This window comes from Kogia breviceps, chromosome 7, assembly GCF_026419965.1.
Source record: "Kogia breviceps isolate mKogBre1 chromosome 7, mKogBre1 haplotype 1, whole genome shotgun sequence".
NCBI classification, from domain to species: domain Eukaryota; kingdom Metazoa; phylum Chordata; class Mammalia; order Artiodactyla; family Physeteridae; genus Kogia; species Kogia breviceps.
In genome coordinates, this window is record NC_081316.1 from 47172598 (window position 1) to 47197867 (window position 25270).

Sequence of the window (25270 nt, forward strand, 5' to 3'; positions counted from 1 at the left end):
TTAGGTCTTATAACCACTTATATAATTGTGCTGAGAAAACTCAAGAGTTGTTCCCACTGTAATACACTCCTCTTTGAGAAAAGATAGTTTGGAGCACAACTAGGGGAAAAAATTCTTTGCTTTAGAAAGTAAAATTTAGCTTTGAAGGGCAAACAATAAAAACTCATGGGGAAGATCTGCAGCTTCAGCTTTTCCATTTGTATGCTTCTTTTTGGACCCACTGCCATACTTGGAGGAAGCAAAAGCATCTTCTTCTCCATGTGGAGAAGCAGCAAGACACGCATTAGACAGCCAGCACCAGCTGCCAGCATTTGAGTGAGGCATCTTGACCTATCAGGCAATCTGTACATGCTGATAATTATATACATGTTTGGCATAGCAATGATCATGTGGCTCTTCTTATAGAGGAGAAAAATCTTGTATCTTTTGGAGACTGCATTCTAGGGAAGAAACAGCTGTATCTGAAGACCTCTAAGATTATATAAACTCCCTAAAAATATGTTAGGGAAAATTAGAACTCACAAATATAGACAGGCCTAGTAATCCTTAATGCTGAAGCTAAAAATCTGTAATACATTTTTAAATAGAAATATCTGAGAACAACAAGTCCATACATCATTTTGTGATGACTTTGAAAAATCATTTATGATATTTATAAAAGATTATAAAGATCATTAATCTTATAAAGATTACTTACAACGCTTTCATCATTCACATAAAACAACTTATCATAATCCCTTGATTTATTTGGGGGGGAAAAGAAACGAGAGAAAGAAGAAAACCTTTAAGCAACATGGATCCTGACAAGAAATGGATTTTTTAATTTTTAACTTTTTTGGAGTATGGTATGTTTTCTTAACTGGACTATTGAAAAGAATCTTAGATATACTTAAAGTCATTCTGTTTTAAATATGTATACATTATATAATATATGTTTATAATATATATAACATTTTATATATATAACATTTTACCAAAAACTCTTTTTTAGTTTATTAATAGACTATAAGTAAAATGGTTATTTTTAAAATAACATTTATTTTAAACTAGTTAAAACGATGAGAAAGTAATTCTAAAACAAATTGGTTATTTTGCTTCTGAAAACTTTCTACCAGCATTTAGAGCCCCTCACAACATTGTGTATTACCAGAGAATGTTAATGCAAAAAGGCCCTTAGAGATCATCTTTCTCATTTTTAATTTTTCAAATGAGAAAAGTTATGCCCCAGAAACTGATCAAAGGGCTTCTCTGGTGGCACAGTGGTTGAGAGTCTGCCTGCCGATGCAGGGGGCACGGGTTCGTGCCCCGGTCCGGGAAGATCCCACATGCCGCGGAGCGGCTGGGCCCGTGAGCCATGGCCGCTGAGCCTGCGTGTCCGGAGCCTGTGCTCCGCAACGTGAGAGGCCACAACAGTGAGAGGCCCACATACCGCAAAAAAAAAAAAAGAAACCGATCAAAGTCTCTCAGTGCTTGAGAAGGAAAAAGAACTCAGGTTTTTTGTACCCTTTTCTTTATATTACCTTGCCTATACCATTCAGTTACATATCATTCTGTTTATTATTCTTTGAGGTATATATGTCTAATTTCACCAGCTAGGTTGTAAGCTCCTTTTAGGTAGATTTTATATTGATACTTTGTATATTCTTAAGAGAGCTATTACATAAGCTGTTTAACAATGAAGAATTCAGTGCATAACTGAATGGTTATGGATGGTTGTTTGATTTGAATATGTGTTTTTAACTTAGAATGCTTAGTGCAGTGTTCTGATTCCCATTAGATGTCCTTTTAATGCTTAAAAATTAGTAATGTTTAAATCACATGAATGATCGTTATTTATTTTGAGTTAACCAGAAGACAATTCAGTATGCTACCACTGAAGCCTTAAGTACGGGCCATCCTTAGTTAAAATAAGTTGTCAATTAAAATAGAATAAGAAAGAACAGAACATTGCATGGATAACATCTGTATGTAAGCTAACCAGGAAAGTGGGAGGAACTATCAAGAGAATGACAAATTAAAGAAAGTCTTCTTGATTATTAGAAAATAATTATTTTCACAGATCTCAATTGTAACATAATTGCAGCATGTTCCTTCAATCAAAAACTACACTATGAGAATGTTGTTGCCAAAACAAATTCAAAAGCTTTGGATGTTGTGAAACAGCAGTCCCCAACCTTTTTGGCACCAGGGACAGATTTCATGGAAGACAAATTTTCCTCAGGGGAGGGGGGATGGTTCAGGCGGTAATGTGAGCAATGGGGAGCAGCAGGTGATGCTTTTCGTGCTCTATGGCCACTCACCTCCTGCTGTGCCGCTGGTGCTGGAGGACCCCTGTAGTAAAACAGTTCTATTCATTTATAATAGGGGTGTGTGTGTGTGTGTGTGTGTGTGTGTGTGTGTGTGTGGTGTTTTAGGACTACCATGAGTCCAGGATGCCAAGAAATGATTTTTAAAGTGGTTGTTGTCCAAAAACTGTTACTTAGTATCATTAAATGTGTAATAGGCTCAGAAATACATAGGAAAATTGTGATCAATCAACATTTATTGAGCACCTGATTTGAATTAATTATTCAAGTTAATTAAGATGGAACACTTCTTTTATAATCAAATTGGTGATAGAGACGATAAAGACATGTGTTAAGGTATGACCCAGAAAGGAGACAGTTCACTGGATTTGAATGATTCAATATAGTGTATGTAGGATGTAGGAACTCAGTTGTGCCTTATGAGATGAGTGAGCAACATTGTAATAAATATGAAGAGGTGACATGACATTCCACATGGAGGTTCAGGGATGAAGGAACAGAAACGTGCAAAGGAGTATTTGGGAGTCAGCAAATCAGTGTAGCCGAAGTGAAGTGTTCAGTTCGGGAGCACTTGGAAAACAAACACTGGAAAGCTAGGTAAGGGCCAGAATGTTGAAAACCTAACCTTATTTGTTTCTACTGTACTCTCCCCAATCCCCATCCCCCACCCCCACCCCCGCTGGGGATAAAGTAATAGCCTAAAATCAGTAGTGGTGGGCTTCCCTGGTGGCGCAGTGGTTGAGAATCCGCCTGCCGATGCAGGAGACACGGGTTCGTGCCCCGGTCCGGGAAGATCCCACGTGCCGCGGAGCGGCTGGGCCCGTGAGCCGTGGCCGCTGAGCCTGCGCGTCCGGAGCCTGTGCTCCGCAACGGGAGAGGCCGCAACAGTGAGAGGCCCGCATACCGAAAAAAAAAAAAAAAAAAAAAAACAAAATCAGTAGTGGTGATGGAAACAGAAAGCATAATAGAGTCACTGAAAGAAAGTTTGTGAGCAGGCGGTATTAAAACCTGGTATGAAGTTATTAAATGTTATGGTGTTATGCATGGTAGGAAGTTTGGGTCTGTAAGTGCAGGTTAAAATGATAAAGCACTTGACTCTTGTCAGCAATTTCATCTCCCTGAACCCCATATGCTTCCATATACCTGCCTTATAAACATATATCTCTGGATTATTAGAAACAACCTGAATCCAAGCTGCCTCATTTTCCTGATTTCTTTTATACCAGTTGGTGTCACCATTATTCATCCATCCATTCATCCAATTCCAAATTCTGCAAGGCATCCTAGACGTCTCACTAACCTCATAGCCAATCAGTCACTCAATTCCGTTTATTCTACCTCCTAAAAAGCTCTCAGCATAATTCCTTTTCTTAATCCATACTGCTTAGTTAAGCCAAGTCATCTCTTTCCTAGAACTTATAGTAGCCTTATAATGGGATTTATTTCCTCCAACTTCTCCACTGTCAGAAATGCTTGCTCAAAAGACAATATCCTTTTAATATTGTCTGTCATATATACGAAGTCAAAACTCTTGGCATTCATGATATGGCTCTTGCTTATGTCTCACGTCTTATTCCCTAAGAAATATTCAGGGATCATATAGAAACAGCATATGGTTCTCCAAATGTGTCATGTCTTTGTATTTTCTTTTTTTTTTTTTAAACATCTTTATTGGAGTATAATTGTCTGTATTTTCTATTCCTTTTCCCTGGGATGTTGTACCCTCATGGACCTAGCCATCCTTTTCTAGGCAGTCTAACAAATCTTTATTTCTTTGTAAAGAATTGTCCCATCTGGAGGGCAATTTTGATCCATCCTCTTGCAGAATTAGGCTTTCCTATCTTGGTCATCTCCATTAAAGCTCCTAACAGGTATTGTAACTGTGCATCCAAATTTCTTCACCTCGTGTTTCCTTGAGGTCAGCACCTATGCTTTATTTATCTTTATACTTCCAGTTCTTAGCCCAAGACCTTCCAGATAACAATCTTTAAAAAATCAAACAAAAATTGTTGTATGAATTAATAGTTCTTCTTTATAAAAGTTACAATGCTTAATCTTAGTAAGGTTTAAATATACATAACACATTTTTTCCTCTTTAACTTGTAAAGTACCAAAACTTTATTGTAATAATTGCCATTTATTAAATGCCTGTTTCATGTCAAGGACTTTCCTAGGCACCTTTAAAAAATTATCATGAAAAATGTCACTGTACACAAAAGCAGAAAGAACAGTGTAACGAGCCTCCAAAACCTATCACCAAATTCAATATATATTATATCAATCCTATGTTGTTGTTATTGTTGCTGAAGTAATTTAAACTAAATCTCAAAACTCATTTCCTTTTACCCCTACATATATTAGTATGCATTTCTAAAATATACAGACACATTCTTGTATAGCTACAATGCCAGTATCACACTTAACAAAATTAGCAATAATTGCTTGATGTCATTTAATCCAACAAAATTAGCAATAGTTGCTTGATGTCATTTAATACCTCATCTTATTCAAGTTCCTGCCAATCGTTTAATGTCTTTTCCGAGGTAACTCTTTCTGAATTAGGTTCACCATTACATTTGGTTGTTAGGTCTTTTAAGTCTCTCTTAGGAGTAGTTCCTCCTTTTATTTTTGTTTTTGTTTTTCATGGGTTTAACTTGTTGTTTTCAGCTGTCCTCTAGAATATTTTGTAACCTGGATAGTTTTCTATGCTTCCTCATGTTGTCATTTCACTTGCTCCTCTAACCTTCTATTTCCTATGAATTTGAAGTTGGGGCTGAAGGCTTGATTAAATTTAGGTTCAAATTATTTTTGTATATAGACATTTTCCTCATCCTATTTTATGGCTGTATTGATAGGTTAGATTCCTGCAAGTGGGATTGCTGGGTCAAAGGGTAGATGAATATGTAATTTTTCTAGACATTGTCAAATTCCTATCGGTGGGGGGGGATTGTTTGATTTTTGCAGTCCCACAGTTTTTGGGAATGCCTGTCCCTCTATAGTCTTGTCAATAAATATGTTGCCTAACTTGGATTTTTGTCAATCTGGTGTGTGAAATATAATATTTGCTTTTCTTTTTATGAGTTATTTCTTCTGTTAATTGCCCATTTGTTCACTTTTTGATCTGGTTGTTGGTTTTTCCCTCATGATTTTCAGGAGCTCCTTATATAATTGATATATTAGCCATTGTCTGTGTTAAATTGCAAATGTTTGTCTTCTGATTTTGTTTATTGTATTTTTGTACCATACAAAAGGGGTTTTTTTTAAGTGTGTGTGTGTGTGTGTGTGTGTGTGTGTGTGTGTGTGTAGTTGAATTAGCAATTTTTTATTGTTTCTGGATTTTGAGTCATAATTAGGGAAGTTCCATTGGTTTGTCTATTTATGTGCTAACACAACTCCTTTAATTATAAAAGTACTATGTTTTACTATATGGTAGAGCTTGCACACCCCTTCTATATTGCTCTTCTGTTATAGGGTTTTCTTGATCATTCATGCTTAATTGTTTTACAATTAAGTTTATTTTACAAATAAGGAAATGAACACTTCCACAGAAGTTCTATGACCATGTAGTAATGAGAAAAGTAAAAAATAATCATTGTTCTTAATGGTTTCTTAACACTTTGTCTTCACGTGAAGGTTACTTTTAGCAATTCTTTTACAACTGAAACCGTTTATAAGGATACATAATTAAAAGGAGGAAAGACGAGAGTGTATTGGAAACATTTATTTCAATCAGTGGTTCCCAAAGTGTGGCTGTGGACCTCTGGTTTTTAGCACAAATCAAAGCAGTGGCATTACACTGAAATAATAATCATTATTTAACTCACCAGCCTGTATTCACACATACAAAAAAAAGTCAGTTTCGCTGAAGAATATCCGTGATGAAACAGTAAAAATTATGCATTTTATTAAATCCTGACCATTGAATACTTATCATTTTAATAGCCCCTGTTTCAAAATGGAGAATGAAAACAAAACTCTTCTCCATGCCAAAGTATGGTGGCTGTCTTGAGGAAAAGCAGCTGTGGGACTGAGTTGTGAGCCAAACTAGTCATTTTTTTGAACACCATTTTTATATGAAAAAATGACCAACTCATAGCTATGGGTATTCAGACTTGGGTATTTAGTAGATATTTTTATTAAAATGAACAAAGCGAATCCATCACTCCCAGGAAAACAACTGATAGGATTTATTGCCAATGATAAAATTTGAACTTTGAGGAGAAAAGAATTTTGGAAAACAGGTATCTCGACCATGAGCTTGACCACTTCTCAAAACTTAAAGATTTTTCTGATATGAACAGTGCTGACATTAACACATTTTATTTTAAATAATATATTCAATGTATCAGCTTTGGAAAACCTGTCAAATGCAATGATCCACTATTTTCTAAATGACCAATGGTTAGTAATACAAAATCATGCATGGGTAAATGATCCCTTGAAAAAGTATAAGATAAACCAATGGATTTTTTTTTTATTTTTGAATTTTATTTTATTTATTTATTATATAGCAGGTTCTTATTAGTTATCTGTTTTATACATATTAGTGTATACATGTCAATCCCAATCGCCCAATTCATCCCACCACCATAACCACCCCTCTGCCACTTTCCCCCCTTGGTGTCCACATGTTTGTTCTCTACATCTGTGTCTATTTCTGCCCTGCAAACCAGTTCATCTGTACCATTTTTCTAGTTTCCACATACATGCGTTAATATACAATATTTGTTTTTCTCTTTCTGACTTACTTCACTCCGTATGACAGTCTCTAGATCCATCCAGGTCTCTACAAATGACCCAACTGTGTTCCTTTTTATGGCTGAGTAATATTCCTTTCTATATATGTACCACATCTTCTTTATCTATTTGTCTGTCGATGGGCATTTAGGTTGCTTCAATGACCTGGCTATTGTACATAGTGCTGCAATGAACATTGGGGTGCATGTGTCTTTTTGAGTTATGGTTTTCTCTGGATATATGCCCAGTAGTGGGATTGCTGGATCATATGGTAATTCTATTTTTAGTTTTTTAGGGAACCTCTATACTGTTCTCCATAGTGGCTGTATCAATTTACATTCCCACCAACAGTGTAGGAGGGTTCCCTTTTCTCCACACCCTCTCCAGCATTTATTGTTTGTAGATTTTCTGATGATGCCCATTCTAACTGGTGTGAAATGATACCTCATTGTAGTTTTGATTTGCATTTCCCTAATCATTAGTGATGTTGAGCAGCTTTTCATGTGCTTCTTGGCCATCTGTATTTCTTCTTTGGAGAAATGTCTGTTTAGGTCTTCTGCCCATTTTTGGATTGGGTTGTTTGTTTGTTTTTTTAATATTGAGCTGCATGAGCTGTTTGTGTATTTTGGAGATTAATCCTTTGTCTGTTCATTCATTTGCAAATATTTTCTCCCATTCTTAGGGTTGTTGTTTTGTCTTGATTGTAGTTTCCTTTGCTTTGCAAAAGCTTTTAAGTTTCATTAGGTCCCATTTTTTTATTTTTGTTTTTATTATCATTACTGTAGGAGGTGGGTCAAAAAAGATCTTGCTGTGATTTATGTCAGAGCATTCTGCCTATGTTTTCCTCTAAGAGTTTTATAGTGTCCAGTATTACACTAAGGTCTCTAATTCATTTTGAATTTATTTTTGTGTATGGTGTTAGGGAATATTCTAATTTCATTCTTTTACATTAGCTGTCCAGTTTTCCCAGCAGCACTTATTGAAAAGACTGTCTTTTCTCTGTTGTATATCCTTGCCTCCTTTGTCATAGATTAGTTGACTATAGGTGTGTGGGTTTATCTCTGGGATTTCTATCTTGTTCCATTGATCTATATTTCTGTTTTTGTGCCAGTACCATATTGTCTTGATTACTGTAGCTTTGTAGTATAGTCTGAAGTCAGCAAGTCTGTTTCTTCCAACTCCGTTTTCTTTCCTCAAGGCTTTGGCTATTCGGGGTCTTTTGTGTCTCCATACAAATTTTAAGATTTTTGTTCTAGTTCTACAAAAAATGCCACTGGTAATTTGATAGGGATTACATTGAATCTGTAGATTGCTTTGGGTAGTATAGTCATTTTCACAATATTGATTCTTCCAATCCAAGAACATGGTATATCGCTCCATCTGTTTGTGTCATCTTTGATTTCTTTCATCAGTGTCTTATAGTTTTCTGAGTACAGGTCTTTTACCTCCTTAGGTAGGTTTATTTCTAGGTATTTTATTCTTTTTGTTGCAATGGTGAATGGGATTGTTTCCTTAATTTCTCTTTCTGATCTTTCATTGTTGGTGTATAGGAATGCCAGAGATTTCTGTGCATTAATTTTGTAATGTGCTACTTTACCAAATTTATTGATTAGCTCTAGTAATTTTCTGGTGGCATCTGTAGGATTCTCTATGTATGGTATGTCATCTGCAAACAGTGACAGTTTTACTTCATCTTTTCCAGTTTGTATTCCTTTTATTTCTTTTTCTTCTCTGATTGCTGAGGCTAGGACTTCCAAAACTGTGTTGAATAATAGTGGCGAGAGTGGACATCCTTGCCTTATTCCGGATCTTAGAGGAAATGCTTTCAGTTTTTCACCATTGAGAACAATGTTGGCTGTGGGCTTGTCATATATAGCCTTTATTATGTTGAGGTAGGTTCCCTCTATGCCCACTATCTGGAGAGTTTTTATCATAAATTGATGTTGAGTTTTGTCAAAAGCTTTTTCTGCATCTATTGAGGTGATCATATGGTTTTTATTCTTCAGTTTGTTAATATGGTGTATCACATTGTTTGATTTGCATATATTGAAGAATCCTTGCATCCCTGTGATAGATCCCACTTGATCATGGTGTATGATCCTTTTAATGTGCTGTTGGATCCTATTTGCTAGTATCTTGTTGAGAATTTCTGCATCTATATTCATCAGTGATAATGATCTGTAATTTTCCTTTTTTGTAGTATCTTTGTCTGGTTTTGGTATCAGGGTGATGGTGGCCTCATAGAATGAGTTTGGGAGTGTTCCCTCCTCCTTAATTTTTTGGAAGAGTTTGAGAAGGATGGGTGTTAGCTCTTCTCTGAATGTTTGATAGAATTCACCTGTGAAGCCATCTGGTCCTGGATTTTGTTTGTTGGAAGATTTTTAATCACAGTTTCAATTTCATTACTTGTTATTGGTCTGTTCATATTTTCTATTTCTTCCTGGTTCAGTCTTGGAAGGTTATACCTTTCTAAAAATTTGTCCATTTCTTCCAGGTTGCCCATTTTATTGGCATAGAGTTGCTTGTAGTAGTCTCTTATGATGCTTTGTATTCCTGTGGTATCCATTGTAACTTCTCCTTTTTCATTTCTAATTTTATTGATTTGAGTCCTCTCCCTCTTTTTCTTGATGTGTCTGGCTAAAGTTTAATAAATTTTGTTTATCTTCTCAAAGAAGCAGTTTTTAGTTTTATTGATCTTTGCTATTTGATCATCATGTTTTCATTGTCATTTGTCTCTAAATATTTTTTGATTTCCTCTTTGATTTCTTCAGTGATCTCTTAGTTATTTAGTGACGTATTGTTTAGCCTCCATGTGTTTGTGTTTTTTACGTTTTTTTCTCCTGTAATTTATTTCTAATCTCATAGCGTTGTGGTCGGAAAAGATGCTTGATATGATTTCAGTTTTCTTAAATTTACCGAGGCTTGATTTGTGACCCAAGATGTGATCTATCCTGGAGAATGTCCCATGCGCACTTGAGAAGAAAGTGTAGTCTGCTGTTTTTGGATGAAATGTCCTATAAATATCAATTAAATCTATCTGGTCTATGTGTCATTTAAAGCTTGTGTATCCTTATTAATTTTTTGTCTGGATGATCTGTCCATTGGTGTAAGTGAGGTGTTAAAATCCCCCACTATTATTGTGTTACTGTCGATTTCCTCTTTTATAGCTGTTAGCAGTTGCCTTATGTGTTGAGGTACTCCTATGTTGGGTGCATATCTATTTATAATTGTTATATCTTCTTCTTGGATTGATCCCTTGATCATTATGTAGTGTCCTTCCTTGTCTCTTGTAACGTTCTGTATTTTAAAGTCTGTTTTATCTGATATGAGTATTGCTACTCCAGCTTTCTTTTGATTTCCATATTCATGGAATATCTTTTTCCATCCCCTCACTTTCAGTCTGTATGTGTCCCTAGGTCTGAAGTGGGTCTCTTGTAGACAACATATATATGGGTCTTTTTTTTTTGCATCTATTCAGCGAGCCTGTGTCTTTTGGTTGGAGCATTTAATCCATTCACATTTAAGGTAATTATCAATATGTATGTTCCTATTACCATTTTCTTAATTGTTTTGGGTTTGTTTTGGTAGGTCCTTTTGTTCTCTTGTGTTTCCCACTTAGAGAAGTTCCTTTAACATTTGTTGTAGAGCTGGTTTGGTGGTGCTGAATTCTTTTAGCTTTTGCTTGTCTGTAAAGCTTTTAATTTCTCCATTGAATCTGAATGAGATCCTTGCTGAGTAGAGTAATCTTGGTTGTAGGTTCTTGCCTTTCATCACTTTAAATATATTGTGCCACTCCCTTCTGGCTTGTAGAGTTTCTGCTGAGAAATCAGCTGTTAACATTATGGGAGTTCCCTTGTATGTTATTTTTCATTTTTCCCTTGTTGCTTTCAATAACTTTTCTTTGCCTTTAATTTTTGTCAGTTTGATTACTATGTTTCTCAGCATGTTTCTTGTTGGGTTTATCCTGCCTGGAACTCTGCACTTCCTGGACTTGGGTAGCGATTTCCTTTCCCATGTTGGGAAGTTTTCGACTATAATCTCTTCAGATATTTTCTCGGGTCCTTTCTCTCTCTCTTTTACTTCTGGGACCCCTATAATGCAAATGTTGTTGTGTTTAATATTGTCCCAGAGGCCTCTTAGGCTGTCTTCATTTCTTTTCATCTTTTTTCTTTATTCTGTTCCATGGCAGTGAATTCCACTATTCTGTCTTCCAGGTCACTTATCCATTCTTCTGCCTCAGTTATTCTGCTATTGATTTCTTCTAGTATATTTTTCATTTCAGTTATTGTGTTGTTCATCTCCGTTTGTTTGTTCTTTAATTCTTCTAGGTGTTTGTTCTTTAATTCTTCTAGGTCTTTGTTAATCATTTCTTGCATCTTCTTAATCTTTGCCTCCATTCTCCCCCCCACACACACACTGAGGTCCTAGATCATCTTCACTATCATTATTCTGAATTCTTTTCCTGGAAGGTTGCCTATCTCCACTTCTTCTAGTTGTTTTTCTTGGGTTTTATCTTGTTCCTTCATCTAGTACATAGCCCTCTGCCTTTTCATCTTGTCTATCTTTCTGTGAATGTGGTTTTTGTTCCACAGGTTGCAGAATTGTAGTTCTTCTTGCTTCTGCTGTCTGCCCTCTGGTGGATGAGGCTATCTAAGAGGCTTGTGCAAGCTTCCTGATGGGAGGAACTGGTGGTGGGTAGAGCTGGGTGTTGCTCTGGTGGGCAGAGCTCAGTAAAACTTTAATCCGCTTGTCTGCTGATGGGTGGGGCTGGGTTCCCTCCCTGTTGGTTGTTTGGCCTGAGGCAACTCCGCACTGGAGTCTACCTGGCTCTTTGGTGGGGCCAGTGGCGGACTCTGGGAGGGCTCACGCCAAGGAGCACTTTCCAGATCTTCTGCTGCCAGTGACCTTGTCCCCACAGTGAGACACAGCCACCCCCCATCTCCACAGGAGACCCTCCAACACTAGCAGGTAGGTCTGGTTCAGTCTCCTATGGGGTCACTGCTCCTTCCCTCAGGTCCTGATGTGCACACTACTTTGTGTGTGCCCTCCAAGAGTGGAGTCTCTGTTTCCCCCAGTCCTGTCAAAGTCCTGCAATCAAATCCTGCTAGCCTTCAAAGTCCAATTCTCTAGGAATTCCTCCCTCCGTTGCCAGACCCCCAGGTTGGGAAGCCTCATGTGGAGCTCAGAACCTTCACTCCAGTGAGTGGACTTCTGTGGTATAAGTGTTCGGCAGTTTGTGAGTCACCCACCCAGCAGTAATGGGATTTGATTTTATTGTGATTGCACCCCTCCTACCATCTCATTGCTGCTTCTTTGTTTTTGGATGTAGGCTATCTTTTTTTTGAGTTCCAGTGCCTTCCTCTTGATGATTGTTCAGCAGTTAGTTGTGTTTACAGTGCTCTTGCAAGAGGGAGTGAGCACACGTCCTTCTACTCTGCCATCTTGAACCAATCTCAAACCAATGGATTTTTATGTAACAGAGTAAGAAGTTTATTGATGTGGTTTCAGATTCTACATTCCAACAAACTTAAAAGCTACTACTTGTCAAGTCTTAATGTAGTATCTGTGAGGCTGGATTTTCTTCATGTTGTACAACAAACAGATTGAATACAGAAGTGGATATAAGAATCCTGTTTTCTTTAAATAAGCCAGATATTTGCACAAATGTATAATGATTCTACTCTTCTTAGTAAATTTGTTTTGTTTTGTTTTGTTTTGTTTTGGAAACTGTAGTTTCAAAAAATTCATTTGTGTTAAAATGTAATGGGTTTATTACTTTTATTTTTAAATGAATTAATATTTAATTTTTTTGATTTAATTTCTAATATAATAATTATTGATAGATATCACTCACATTAACAAAAGCTTTTGAGGTCAATAATTTTTAGCAATATAAAGAGGTTCTTATATCAAAAAGTTTGTGAGCCATCTACTTACATGAGCATAGCAACTTGTTTTAATTCTGATTATAACAGGTTTTAAGTTTACCTGTATACATTAAACCACAGTTTTGTAGTCCTCTGTTTATAGATTTAGGGATTGACAAAATAGAGATGAAGAGATGAAGTTCATGAGACAAATCCTATTTTCTATTCTAGGCAAAAATTAAAACACAATTGTTCCTTTCAAACTTCTTTTCAATTGTATTGAAATTGAAGTTTAATATAATTCGATGTAAAACTGAACATACTTTAATTTGCTCAGTTGTGTTCCTGGCAGGCTGTGTGAAAAGTACTTTCTCAATTTAAATTAGAGCATGAGTTTTTGTTATTTTTGACAACTCAGTGTATAAAGAAGTACTGGTTTTTCAAATGGCTAAATGCTTGTTTTGAAAATCTCTAGAAATCAATTGTATTTAATGTTTTTCTCCCTGATTCCTCTAAGCTGAGCAAGTGACCTGTATTTTGTTAATCATTGTGTTTTGAAAAACCTGGAAACTGTCCTGTCATTCTATTTCATTAGAATAACCTAGAGGCCTTTTGATTTCGTTACAACATGGGTGGTAGATAGTAAATACAGACGTTTGACTTAAAACTCTACTTTTCCTTCATATACCAGGTAACTACATTCACAGCATATTTTTTGTTTCTCCAAAAGACTAGTAGCTATCAGCCATATACTGAATAATATTAGAATGTTCTGTAACCGTAATTGTCTCTAATAGGAGTCTTAATTTCAAAAAATCCCAATTTTTATTTCTTTTAATCTAATTGGAACATAATTTTAATAGGTAAAGCTTTCTAAAATTAAAAGCAAGTTTTACTATTACACATTACAGAACATTAAAAATTGTTTGAGGGAATTCCCTGGTGGTGCAGTGGTTAGGACTCTGCGCTCCTACTGCCAGGGACCTGGGTTCGATCCCTGGTCTTGGTGAACTAGGATCCCACAAGCCTGCGGCACAGCCAAAAATAACTAAATGAATAAAAATTGTTTGTATGGAAGTAAAGCACTTCTTAGTGCTTTTGTGGGACCTGGGGAGTGATCTTATAATTAGTGATAGAAAAGTATATTGTCTGTATGTTAATAAGGAAGCATTGAGTTAGGTAGCTATTATGAAGTTGCATTATCTCAGGTACAAGGCATAGTTCTCGTCTCATTTTCTTGGCCTTAGCCCCAAATTTTACAGCATGTTCAACGAGTATATTTTGTCATTCTGCATCTCTAAAGAATGTGCTTAACACTTTAAAGCTTTTATAGGAGCCTTTGTTGCTCAAGATCAGTGTCACAGCATGCAATATTATTACTGGTTTTTAAGAAAGTAGTACAAATTATAGGAAGTTGCAGGTCTTGCTTGTTTTAACAACATAAAAACATAAACAAATGGAGAAAAGTGAATATTTGTCACATAGGGAGCCCAGAGGGTACAAAGAAGGTAGTGGATTGATGTCCAGGACTATGGTTATTAGTTTAATTTCTTGGTATTTCTCAATAAGAGTACAGAGAACTGCCTCGAGTCCACAGGATACTCTTCCCTGCTGAAGGAAGAGAAAAGGGATGGAAGAGCCTGTACCAGACTCCTGTCTCCTCAGTTTAATTCCACAAATGTATGAGCGTTTACTATTTTCATGTTGCTGTACTGTAATGCTATAGATACCATGTTAGAAATTGATCCTTCTCTTTAAGGAGCTTACTTATGGTCTGAAGGGATTGTTAAGATAATGATATATGTTAATAGCTATAAGAGAGAAACAAAATTGAATTGTGAATCTTAAGAAGAATAGATTTAAATTACTAGAAGAGCTTGAGAGTTGGTGGGAGTGGAGGAAGACCAAAAGAATTGGTATTTGAGCTGGGTCTTAGAGGAAGAATGGGTAGAATTTCAATAGAGACAAAAAGGGAGGGCAGAGCCTCAGGAAATGTGGGTTCAAATCTATCTAATTTCCAAAGGACACAGAGATCTGCCATGTTAGAAATACCAATTTTTAATTTACAAGTAAACCTAACTTAATTGATTTATGCTACTCTGTGGTATTACATGGAAAGTGGAAAACAAGGTGTATTCTTTGCTACTTGCCTCCGGATGGCACTGGACTTGAGCATGATTTTAGGTTTACTTTCAGTTTAAAGGATTAGCTAATGGTGTAGTTTAAAGGCTATCCTAGGCCCATATTTGTTCTTCTTTGTAGGTTTGTGTCACTCTGTGGTTGTAGAGGGTACTTGTGGTCCTTTGTTTTTAGATGTTTGCTATTCATAGACAGGGTGTAAATATGAAAACTTATCTGCACTTTGAACAGGGTCACACATGTGTTCTAATGAGTAAAATTTAAGAAATTTTGTTACTAGCCAAGGGGAAGCTCATTTAGAAACTCAAAGTTTAGAAACTTTGCTCTATGGATATTCATTTTTAATTCTTTTAGTGCTAGGATGAGGTCCATTTGTCTTTGCGTACTTAATCGCATCTACCACAACAACTACTGCTGATGTCTACTAGTAGTAGTAGTACTCATGGCTACTGTTTCCAGAGTACTCAGTAGGTGAGTTTGTTTATCTTTAGGCCCACAAGTTAGTAAAACAAAATTTATCTAACTGTTCCTACCAAATGGCACACCAAGGTTTTTTGTTTTTTTAGTGAGAGTTGCTTAATTCATTTCCTGCAACACATTTTTTGAAAAGAGATGCTGTTATTCAAATGGCCATTATGTAAAACTTTCAAAAACGGACTTGAAGTTTACCTGACACCATACACCATACTAAAGTTGAAATACTCCAAGATGAACAACATACTGTCCCAACCCACTAGCACCTGACAGCTTAGTAGGGGAATGAGGAGGTAGGGAAATTGATAAATGCAGTACTTTTAGTGGAAATGTTTTGAGATTTTAAGTTAAAAATCTTACTCAGTATGTGTTGTTGAAGAAGGCTGAAATTCATGTTATTAGTGACAAGATCTTGGCAGTGTTCCTCAAGTGACTATACCCAGCAGTGGAGCCGTTGCAGGAAGGGCTTGGTAGCCTTGGTTTTAATAGCTTGGTTAGAAGGGGAACTGAAATCTCAGGATCTTGGAGACAGGAGACAGGATTCCCCACTTACACAGGGGAATTTCAAGTGCTCTTAAGAGTGTCTGCAAATTTCTGCCATACCCTACACGTGGGGCTGGGCTCCTGGTGCTCTTGGGGTCCCTATACCCCTCTAGCTCCAAGGAATAGAAGAGATGTTATATGATTTGCAAGATTCTTGCCCTTGATGCTATTGCTGTTTTCTGCTTACCAATCTTTTCTCACTAAATGACCTTAGATCACAGTTATTATAATACATATCTTTATTGTATTGAAGGTCAATACATATTTTAACCTAGAGTAGGAGAAGTCACAATTTTATTAAATAGTTTTTTAGGCCACTTTGGGGTGGTGGGAAGTAATGTATATTCCAGGTAATGACAGACATTTAAATTTGAGTTTACTATAAAATTAAAAATCTATAACAATCTAATTTAAAACCCATCCTTTTCTCATTTAGGGATAGACAGTTTTTAGAATATCTCTGTGTTCTTTTCCATTTGCCCTTTCCTTCTGAAATACATAATGTCATCAATTTCTATAAACCCAGCCATTATTCCTGAGATTGCCTGCTAAGGGAATAAAAAGATGACATCAGCATTATTTCATAGCATAGAGCCACCTGCCCATCTCTGCCCTTTCTGCAGTGGTTTCTGCCAAAATGGAACATCTAAAAAGAGTAGGAGAGTCAACAACTGTAATTTACTGTTTGTATTGATAATTGCAGTTAGCTTTCTTATAGTCACAATTAAAATTTTTATTTGGGGCATGCGTTTTATACTTAAGACATTTTGTCATTACAGTATGTTAAAAAATGTTGAAGCTATTGAACTATCTTCTAAGAATACCTTTAAAAATCTTCAGAAATTAAGGGATTAGTATGTTAAGTGGAGTCAAATTTCTGTTTTGCCAGAATTTTTTATATGTTGAACACATTTTTTTAACCTCTTAGTGTCTGTATGTAAAGTTAATTATACACATTACTCTCAATATTATTGTCTCCCATAGATATAAATTCATAAGCAGCTTTTACATTTTAATGGATAGAATTTGTATGTTTTTTGCTTTTCCATTTTTAATGAAATAAACTAAAGAAGAGAAATGTAAAAATTAAATTGAATAATTTATTTTAAAGATATTTAGTAGCTTAAAATGCAGCAATTAATTCTCCTTAGCAGTTGGCCTTTTAGGGGCAAGTAATTTGCTGATTACCTCTAAAGTCTCATAATTTTAAGAATTCCTAACTTCCACGTAGTTTTCTAGTGGGATTAATTTATATAAAGTGATCTAGTAAATTGCCTAGCAGTTAAGTGTCAAAATAAGCAATTTTCTAAATATAATTCATCTTTATCCTTTTAGTGTTTTGTTTTCCAGCACATAATTACTTAATAGGCATAATTTCACCTGATGAATTTCAAGCATAACTTCTTTCAGCTATAATAACACATCTGAAAAAAGAAACTTTCATTATGTAGCATTCTTGAGGTCACAACCCTTGTAAAATAATCTCTTAAGACACATGGAACTGATACATAAAAAGTATCAGTTCTTATTTTATAGCTAGTTTTTCTCTTGATTAAAATTGTAGGATTTTATGGAAAAAAGTTAAGCAAATACTGTGACTGCTGTCTAAGATATTTGAAGACAAATCACAATTAAATTTACTATTGTTTTAAATTTCTTAAATATTTTATACCCCCTTTTATTTTTAACATGAGTCAACATTTTAGAGAATTTCCTTTCTTCTTTTTAAGTTAGTGATTTGAAAGTTGTCATCAAATTAAGACTGAAGAATGGCATCTGCTAACTTTTCTGCCATTGTCATTAATTTGTTGGTTTTATTGGTTTTCCAGTCTCACTATCCAAATAATTTTTATATTTCTATGAAGTTACCTTAATACTTGTTTATTCTGCTTATGTTCATTCCTGAATTTTTAACCATTTTGTATCTTTGCATTATCCGAGTAGCTGAAATCAAGACTAATCAATGCTATGGAGCAGTGCTGTACCATAGAACTTTTGGCAATGATAGAAAAATCCAACTTGGTACCCACTAGCTACATGTAGCTATTATACACTAAATGTGGCTAGTACAATCAAGACACTTAGTTTTTAACTTCTATTTAATGTTAATCAACTTAAATTTAAAGAGCCACATGTGACTAGTGGATACTGTAATGGACAGTACAGTTTTTAAAAAATCCAGGACATGTTTTTTGGTTTTATTTTTTCACAGAAATGAAACAAGGTTTATGATTTCAAGGTCATTGTGTAAGATTCACTAGTATGATAAAAGTCACATATTCCCCAGGATAAGATGTTAGCTTTATACTTAAGAGAGGAAAACATGGCAATATTATTCCTCAAAATTAGTGTAGATATGGGTTATTTTCACTTCTAATATAGAAGAACCCTGGAAATCTTCTGTTAAGAGTAGCATCTGTTGAGGAAGTATATTACAGATGTTCCAATTTGGGGTGTTTTATTATGCTTTAGGGAAAATTTACAGAAGAAAAAAAATGAGATATTATTTTGTCTTGTACTTTGCATGTTTTTTTACATTTTTATGTGTTATCTCCTCAAAAGCAAGTGCCTGGAATTGACCTGCTTCTCAACTGTGAGGGGAAAATATTTCTCAGCATGAGAGACACTCTTATGGTTGAGATGGAGCTGGGGAAAGGGTAACTGAAAGATTTTGTTGGGAAAAGGCAATTATAGGATTTAGCAGCTGTTTGAATGCAGATTCCTAGGATGAAGAGTCAAAGATAACTCTGTAAATCAGAGCCAGGGTTACTGGTGTTGTGTGGTGATTTATAACTTATAGAGGAAAGTGAGGAACAACCTGTTTAGGGTAGGAGATTAGTTTGAAACATGTTGAATTTAAGGTTCCAAAATGCCTCAGCAGTTCAAAATGCCCCAAAGCCAGACAGAAGGGAAGAGCAGAGCTAGCTCTGAGCTCAATAGCAAAGATGCAGCAGTCAGTCACAGGGCTTGCTTGTTTTTCACATCACATGCCCTTCTCTCTCCTCTCCTTCTCTCTGCTCCACCCTCCTCCCCCCAACATAGTGAAGCTCAACAGTTCAGTAGAGTTTTGTTTGTATCAAGAAGATGGAAGCTATGGACGAGCACACTAGAGAGAATGAATGTCAATGAAGGAAATGCAAGGAATGTCTAGGAAGAGTGTAGAAGTGTTCAAAGAAGTCAGTGAATTGGATGGTTCAGTGCTAGGGAAGCTGAGCTAGGGGAGAGTTGCCTAGCAAGAAGCAGATGTGAATTGTCCATAGAGGTGAGAAGGCCGGTGATTGCAGGGGTAGCATCTCACCTGGGATCTGAAGAGTGTGGGCAGCTGTTGTTCAGTGGGTATAAAGTTTCAGTTATGCCAGATGACAAAGTCCTGGACATCTGTTTTCAGTACTGTACTGTGCACTTAACTTGTTAGGAGGGTAGAGTTCATGTTATGTGTTTTTTTACTGTAATTTTTTTAAAGGGGAAAAATAAAGTCCTTGATATTTTTTTGCAGACTGTAATATGTGCAGACATTGAGACAAAGATTCTCAGAACTGGCTGATTTTGTATTTTTTCTTTTCCTGAATTGTTTCTGTTTGGATTCACTCTCAATTTGGTTGAGAGGATTTCTGCAATTACTTTAAGATGCTTGGTTATGGGATTTAGTAGGTGTGACCATCAGACCAGTAACTCTGCAGAGCAGTCATTTAATATTTCAAAAAGGCATTAAAATGCCTGAAGATGTGATTAAAAGAAAATCAGATGTAGTCTCGAGCAGCATTTCTGCGATGGTGGAACCTTCTGTGATGGAGATGCCTGCACAGGCCTGTACAGTAAGAGCCAGAGCCACATGTGGCTGCTGGGCACTTGAAATGTGACCAGCGTGATTAAGCAACTGGATTTTGAACTTTATTTAATTTTAATTAATTTAAATGGAGTCACATGTGGCTGATGGCTACCACATAAGGCAACACAGGTCTGGAGACTTCAGAAAAGTGAATCAGGACATGAATAAAGTAGGAACCCAGTCCTTGGGCATTTTAGATTTGAAATAAAAGCTGAGGAAAGGTATTACAGGGGACCAGAACTCCAGCTTATGGTTGTAAAGGGAATCTTTTGGATATGGTGCTATCCTATGTCTTTTGTGTTTTATTTTATCAACTTTAAAAATATACAGAAATAGAAAGTAGGTGGGGAATAAACTTTCAGGAAAATGAGTTTTAAGTAGAATTTACAAGCTGCCTTGATCATTAAAAAAATTTTTTTTCACCTTCATATAAATGTGTAAAACAGTCAACCGAGACAATAGTCGAGTCCCACCAGAAAATATGCTTCTTTTACAGAAGCTGGAAGTAGGCTGATCCTTCCAATAGTGACGCCATTTTAAAAATATAACCGAAGAAGGATACATGCTGGTATAACTTTAAAATGTTAGTTTTCCCTTCTCTACAGTGTATAAATAGCTCTCTTAGGTGAGGCCACGTCATCTCTCCCCTGGGCTATTGCACTAGCTTCCCAGCTAGGGTTTTGTTTTGTTTTTTGTTTTAGGGTGTTTTTTTTGTAGTTTTTTTGTTTTGTTTGTTTGTTTGTTTTGTTTTTGTTTTTGTTTTTTGTCTCTGGCCCAGGGACCACATCACTCCCAGAATTGTATTATTAAAAACACAGATCTGATCACAACTCTGCTTAAGGAATTTTACCTCAAATATGTATACAATTAAAAGTTTCAAACACATTTCTGAAGGCTGTTTTTCACTTTTGAAGTTAGTGGGTTAAGTGAACATTTTCTCAGCTGATGAAAATAGAATTGGTAAAACATTTCCATTAGCATATTGGTAGTATGCAACAAGAACTTTAAAGATTTATAACCTAAACCCTAGTAAATCCACATCTGGGACTCTTTCTAAAGAAACCATCTTAAATACCAAAAAATGTGCCCCCAAGTCTCTTTATACAAAGATATTCATCATAGCATTATTTATAATAGTGAAAACTGTACATAACTTTAATGGAAAATGACTAAGTAAATGATAATTAATAAAATGATGTCTTCCCATATCACTTTGTATATGCATCTGCTATGGACTATATAATATGATATAGTTAATGCATTTTTGCCAATCAACTCCTTTTTTGTGTCCCTACTGTGCCTAGCACATTGTGAATGTTCAGTGAATATTTGCTGAATAAATGAACAAATGAATGTTGACACAAATGAAATCGTGTCAGTTGCTTCTTATCAGTTGGTTAAAATTAATAGATGTTATATTCTTTTAAGTGCAGTAGTGTGCAGTTCCATTTGTGATGAAACTGTATTTCAGATTTAATTTTCTGCTATTCCAGAAAATATTTTTGTAGACAAAATAACTATTTAAGACATTTAAAGGTAAATTCAGTTGATAAATATATCAAGTAATGATTTTTATAAATAAATCATATTAGTAATAAATCATTCTCTTTCTCCAAAGTCCCTTTGTACACTTTTAGTTTATTTTTCTCTCCCTATATTTTCTCTGGATTTTATGTATTTTTTATGCACATAAATAAAAGCTACCACTTATCTCCCTATTGATATTTTTCCCCTCAAACCTGTGATTTGTCCTCACAATCAGTTCCTCTGACTGCTTTGTTTATTTGAAATGATCAATTGTCAAGGAAATTGCTTTTCACATACTAGCACATTAGGCTATACTATATAGAGAATATTCAAAATTTTATTTTCTATAATTTACTAAGGCTAGCAAAGGGAAGAAATCTCTTATTTTCTTTTAAATTATTTTTCCAGGTAAATCTAGGTGGTAGCTGATGCAGACAAGAAAAACCAATATTAGAAATTCTAAATTATTCCTTTTTACATGGAATCCTCTAATGTACTTTACCAGTAGATAGAGATCTATTTGTCATCCCTTCACAAATATAACCTAGATGACTACTTCTTTCTGAAACATTAGCAGTTTGAGATGATCATTATTTAATATATTTATTTCAGTAGAACCCTGAAATTGTTGAAAACTGTGTGCCAAGCTCCCGAGGGCAGGGACCATATCTGTTTTGCTCGCCCTGTGTCTTCAGTCTATCACAGTATCTGATTAGGTTCTCAAAGAATTGTTGAATGTCTGACTGCTTCCTAATGAAGTAAGGATTTAAATAACTGTTTTGTGTTTGGTAGGCTCTTGGATTGTAAGGAACAAAAAATATTCAGGTTACCTTGTGGAGAAAAAAGAGGGAGGGGGAAGGAAGAGAAAGAAGAGATGATTAGGCTCTTCTCTTGTGAATCTGTAGAAACTCTAGTGGTTTTCCCATAGAGGCTGGTATCTGTTGATGCCACTCTGCTGCTACTTCATTGTTTTCTCTTTTCCTCTGCTTCTGAGAGCTATTTAGTGTCTCTTCTCTGTCAGATTACATTACTTTCCTATAACTCTAGTACTCTAGAATCTTACTGGTCCAGCCAATTACCCTCAGCTCTGTCTGGGTAGAACTTTTTTCATCAAGGCACTCGTGGGCTGCAGATCAGCTTCTGTGTTGATTGGTCTAGTTGGCTGTGGCCAGGACACAAGGTCATGTGAAATAGTTATTACCATCCTCAGATAGGAACCACCTAGAGCTGCTTCCTCATTTTAGCAGTTTCCTGAGGAGGGCTTGGTGGCAAGCTTAATATTAACACTCCTTTCCAGCAGACATCTGTTCCCATGTTCTTCAGTTTCCCAGTCTTTATAATATTTATAAACCATGGCATAGTCCCTATTTTTATGTAATGACTTTGGAGGGCTTCTATTTCAGAATCTTAGGCTATCTCTCTTTTTTTTTTTTTTTTTTTTTTTTTTTTTTTTTTTTGCGGTACGCGGTCCTCTCACTGTTGTGGCCTCTCCCGTTGCGGAGCATAGGCTCCGGACGCGCAGGCCTAGCGGCCATGGCTCACGGGCCCAGCTGCTCCACGGCACGTGGGATCTTCCCAGACCGGGGCATGGACCCGTGTCCCCTGCATTGGCAGGCGGATTCTCAACCACTGCGCCACCAGGGAAGCCCTATCTCTTTTATTATAGAAAATTAAGTGGCCATTCCTCCTATCTCTTCTCCTGGTTAAAAAGGATTTCAAAGCCTGAGAGGTCTTCATCATGCCTATGAGAAGGAAGTTAGTCCCTGATTGGATTTTCCTGACTTAGAGATAAATGTACTTGAATGGGGACACCAAAACAATTTAACAAAAAAATTAAAAACTTAAAAAAATAAACAGACATACCACTGGCAATCTAGCCGTTGTTAATACTAAATAGAATAGCAGTGGAACAATAAGCATTGCTATAGTCTCCATATCTTAGATTAAATTAACCTCTGCTTCTCTAAGGTTTACATTTTTCTTACTTAAAGCTTCAAAACTTTATATTAAATATGCTTATTCCTATTTTATTCAGAAAGAAGAACACAAGTCAGATCATTGCTTTGGGTAGTTGTATGTAATCCTCTTAGAATTTAACCTTTCCTTTAGCTTTCAAATTGAGGTCTAACAGTGTACTAGTATAATTAGATATGATTTTATTGTGGAGGTTGATGGTTTTCAGTCACGTCAAATATGGGCTAAAAAATCTATGGTGCTGTAGGGTGTGACTGAGGGAAATGACATTTGGGGAACCTACTGTGTACCCAGCACTGTGCTAGGAGCTTGTCTGTCCCATTATCTTGTTCATACAATGGCCATATGGGGTTTTTGTTGTTGTTGTTTGTGTTTTGTGGGGGGAGAGGGGGAGAACCAAGACCTAACACTTACTCTGATTTTACATAATTCTATTTATTTATTCCATTTATTTTAGTACCTTAGCAGTCAATTTGCACCAATTTAACTTTTCATGAAAAGTCATCATTAATACATAAACTCTTCTTTTAAAAACAGGATAAAAGAATCAGAGTATCTCAACCCTTGACAAGAGGACCAAGTGCCTTTATTCCAGAGAAGGAAGTAAGTTGATCTGTCTTAATATACATAAAGTGTGATTTAAAAAATAGCTTAATTATGTCAAAGAATATCTCCATTTTTTTAATATGAAAGTAAACATGTGTTTTGCTCTTATTTCTTATTTATATGTCAGAAAACCACAGAGGTACTTTCTTTTCAACTTCACTTAAAAGACTGTGTGTGTAATAATCTGCCTTCTTATTTGGGAGTTAGATAGTACTGCAAAGTTAGAATAATATAAATTTTACCATATTTGATTTCAAATATAATTTTTCTGAACAAAGCTGCTAACAATTATAAAACAATATTATTTTGAAGGTTTAAGGTTTTAAAATGGCTAGTGTTTCATGGTGATTATAGGTTACATAAATGTTAAGAAAAGACATTTTGAAATGAAAGAGTGAGTTTCCCAACTAAACCTGTTGAAGAAAACATGATATTATTATCACTAGTAGTTAATCTTTTCATTTGGTTCTAAGTCTCTGGTGGGATAGAATGTCACAGAATCTCCACTCCATGCTGCACCTTTGATGCGGATGGGAAGTTAAGATGGTAAATGTTGAAAGAAAGGATGTAAAATGACACAAAGGAGATTATAATCAATACAAGATTTGTGTACCTATTTAATGGGTATATATCTCTATGAAAGATCACAGCAATGTTTAGGACCTGTAGATTCCTAGATGCCTCTAAGTTATACTTGGGCTAAGAAAAGTTTAAGGACCACTAAATGAGTTTTTCTCTGCTTCAAGGAGTTATTAGTTCATATTAACTATGGTTATATATACTGATTTACTATTGGCTGCAAAGATATCATTTATCTTAAAGCACCAACATTATTCCTTTATTGTTCAGAAATTAGTCAACACATATTTATAGAGTACCTATTATGTTTCAGGAAACGCTTAAAAGAAGGGATTAGTAGAATTTGAATAATAATACATGCCAAGGGCTTCCCTGGTGGCGCAGTGGTTGAGAGTCCGCCTGCCGATGCAGGGGACACGGGTTCGTGCCCCGGTCCGGGAGGATCCCACATGCCGCAGAGCGGCTGGGCCCGCGAGCCACGGCCGCTGAGCCTGTGCGTCCAGAGCCTGTACTCCGCAACGGGAGAGGCCACAACAGTGAGAGGCCCGCATACCACAAAAAAATAATAATAATAATTTTAAAATAATAATAATAATACATGCCCAGCCATTGCCAGTCAGCAATTCCATCATGTTCATTTGCCTTTTTAGTGACCTTACCATTTACATGAAACTCCAAAGTTAACAAGT

General features: G+C 35.9%; 1 protein-coding gene across 1 annotated transcript in view; it reads left to right on the plus strand.

Annotated features, from left to right (window-relative positions):
• SESN3 (sestrin 3) overlaps positions 1–25270 on the plus strand; it is a 70131-nt gene that overhangs the window by 23751 nt on the left and 21110 nt on the right. The window contains exon 2 of the mRNA XM_059069010.2: positions 23934–23999. Coding sequence (XP_058924993.1) covers positions 23934–23999 — 66 coding nt within the window. The remainder of the gene's footprint in view (positions 1–23933; positions 24000–25270) is intronic.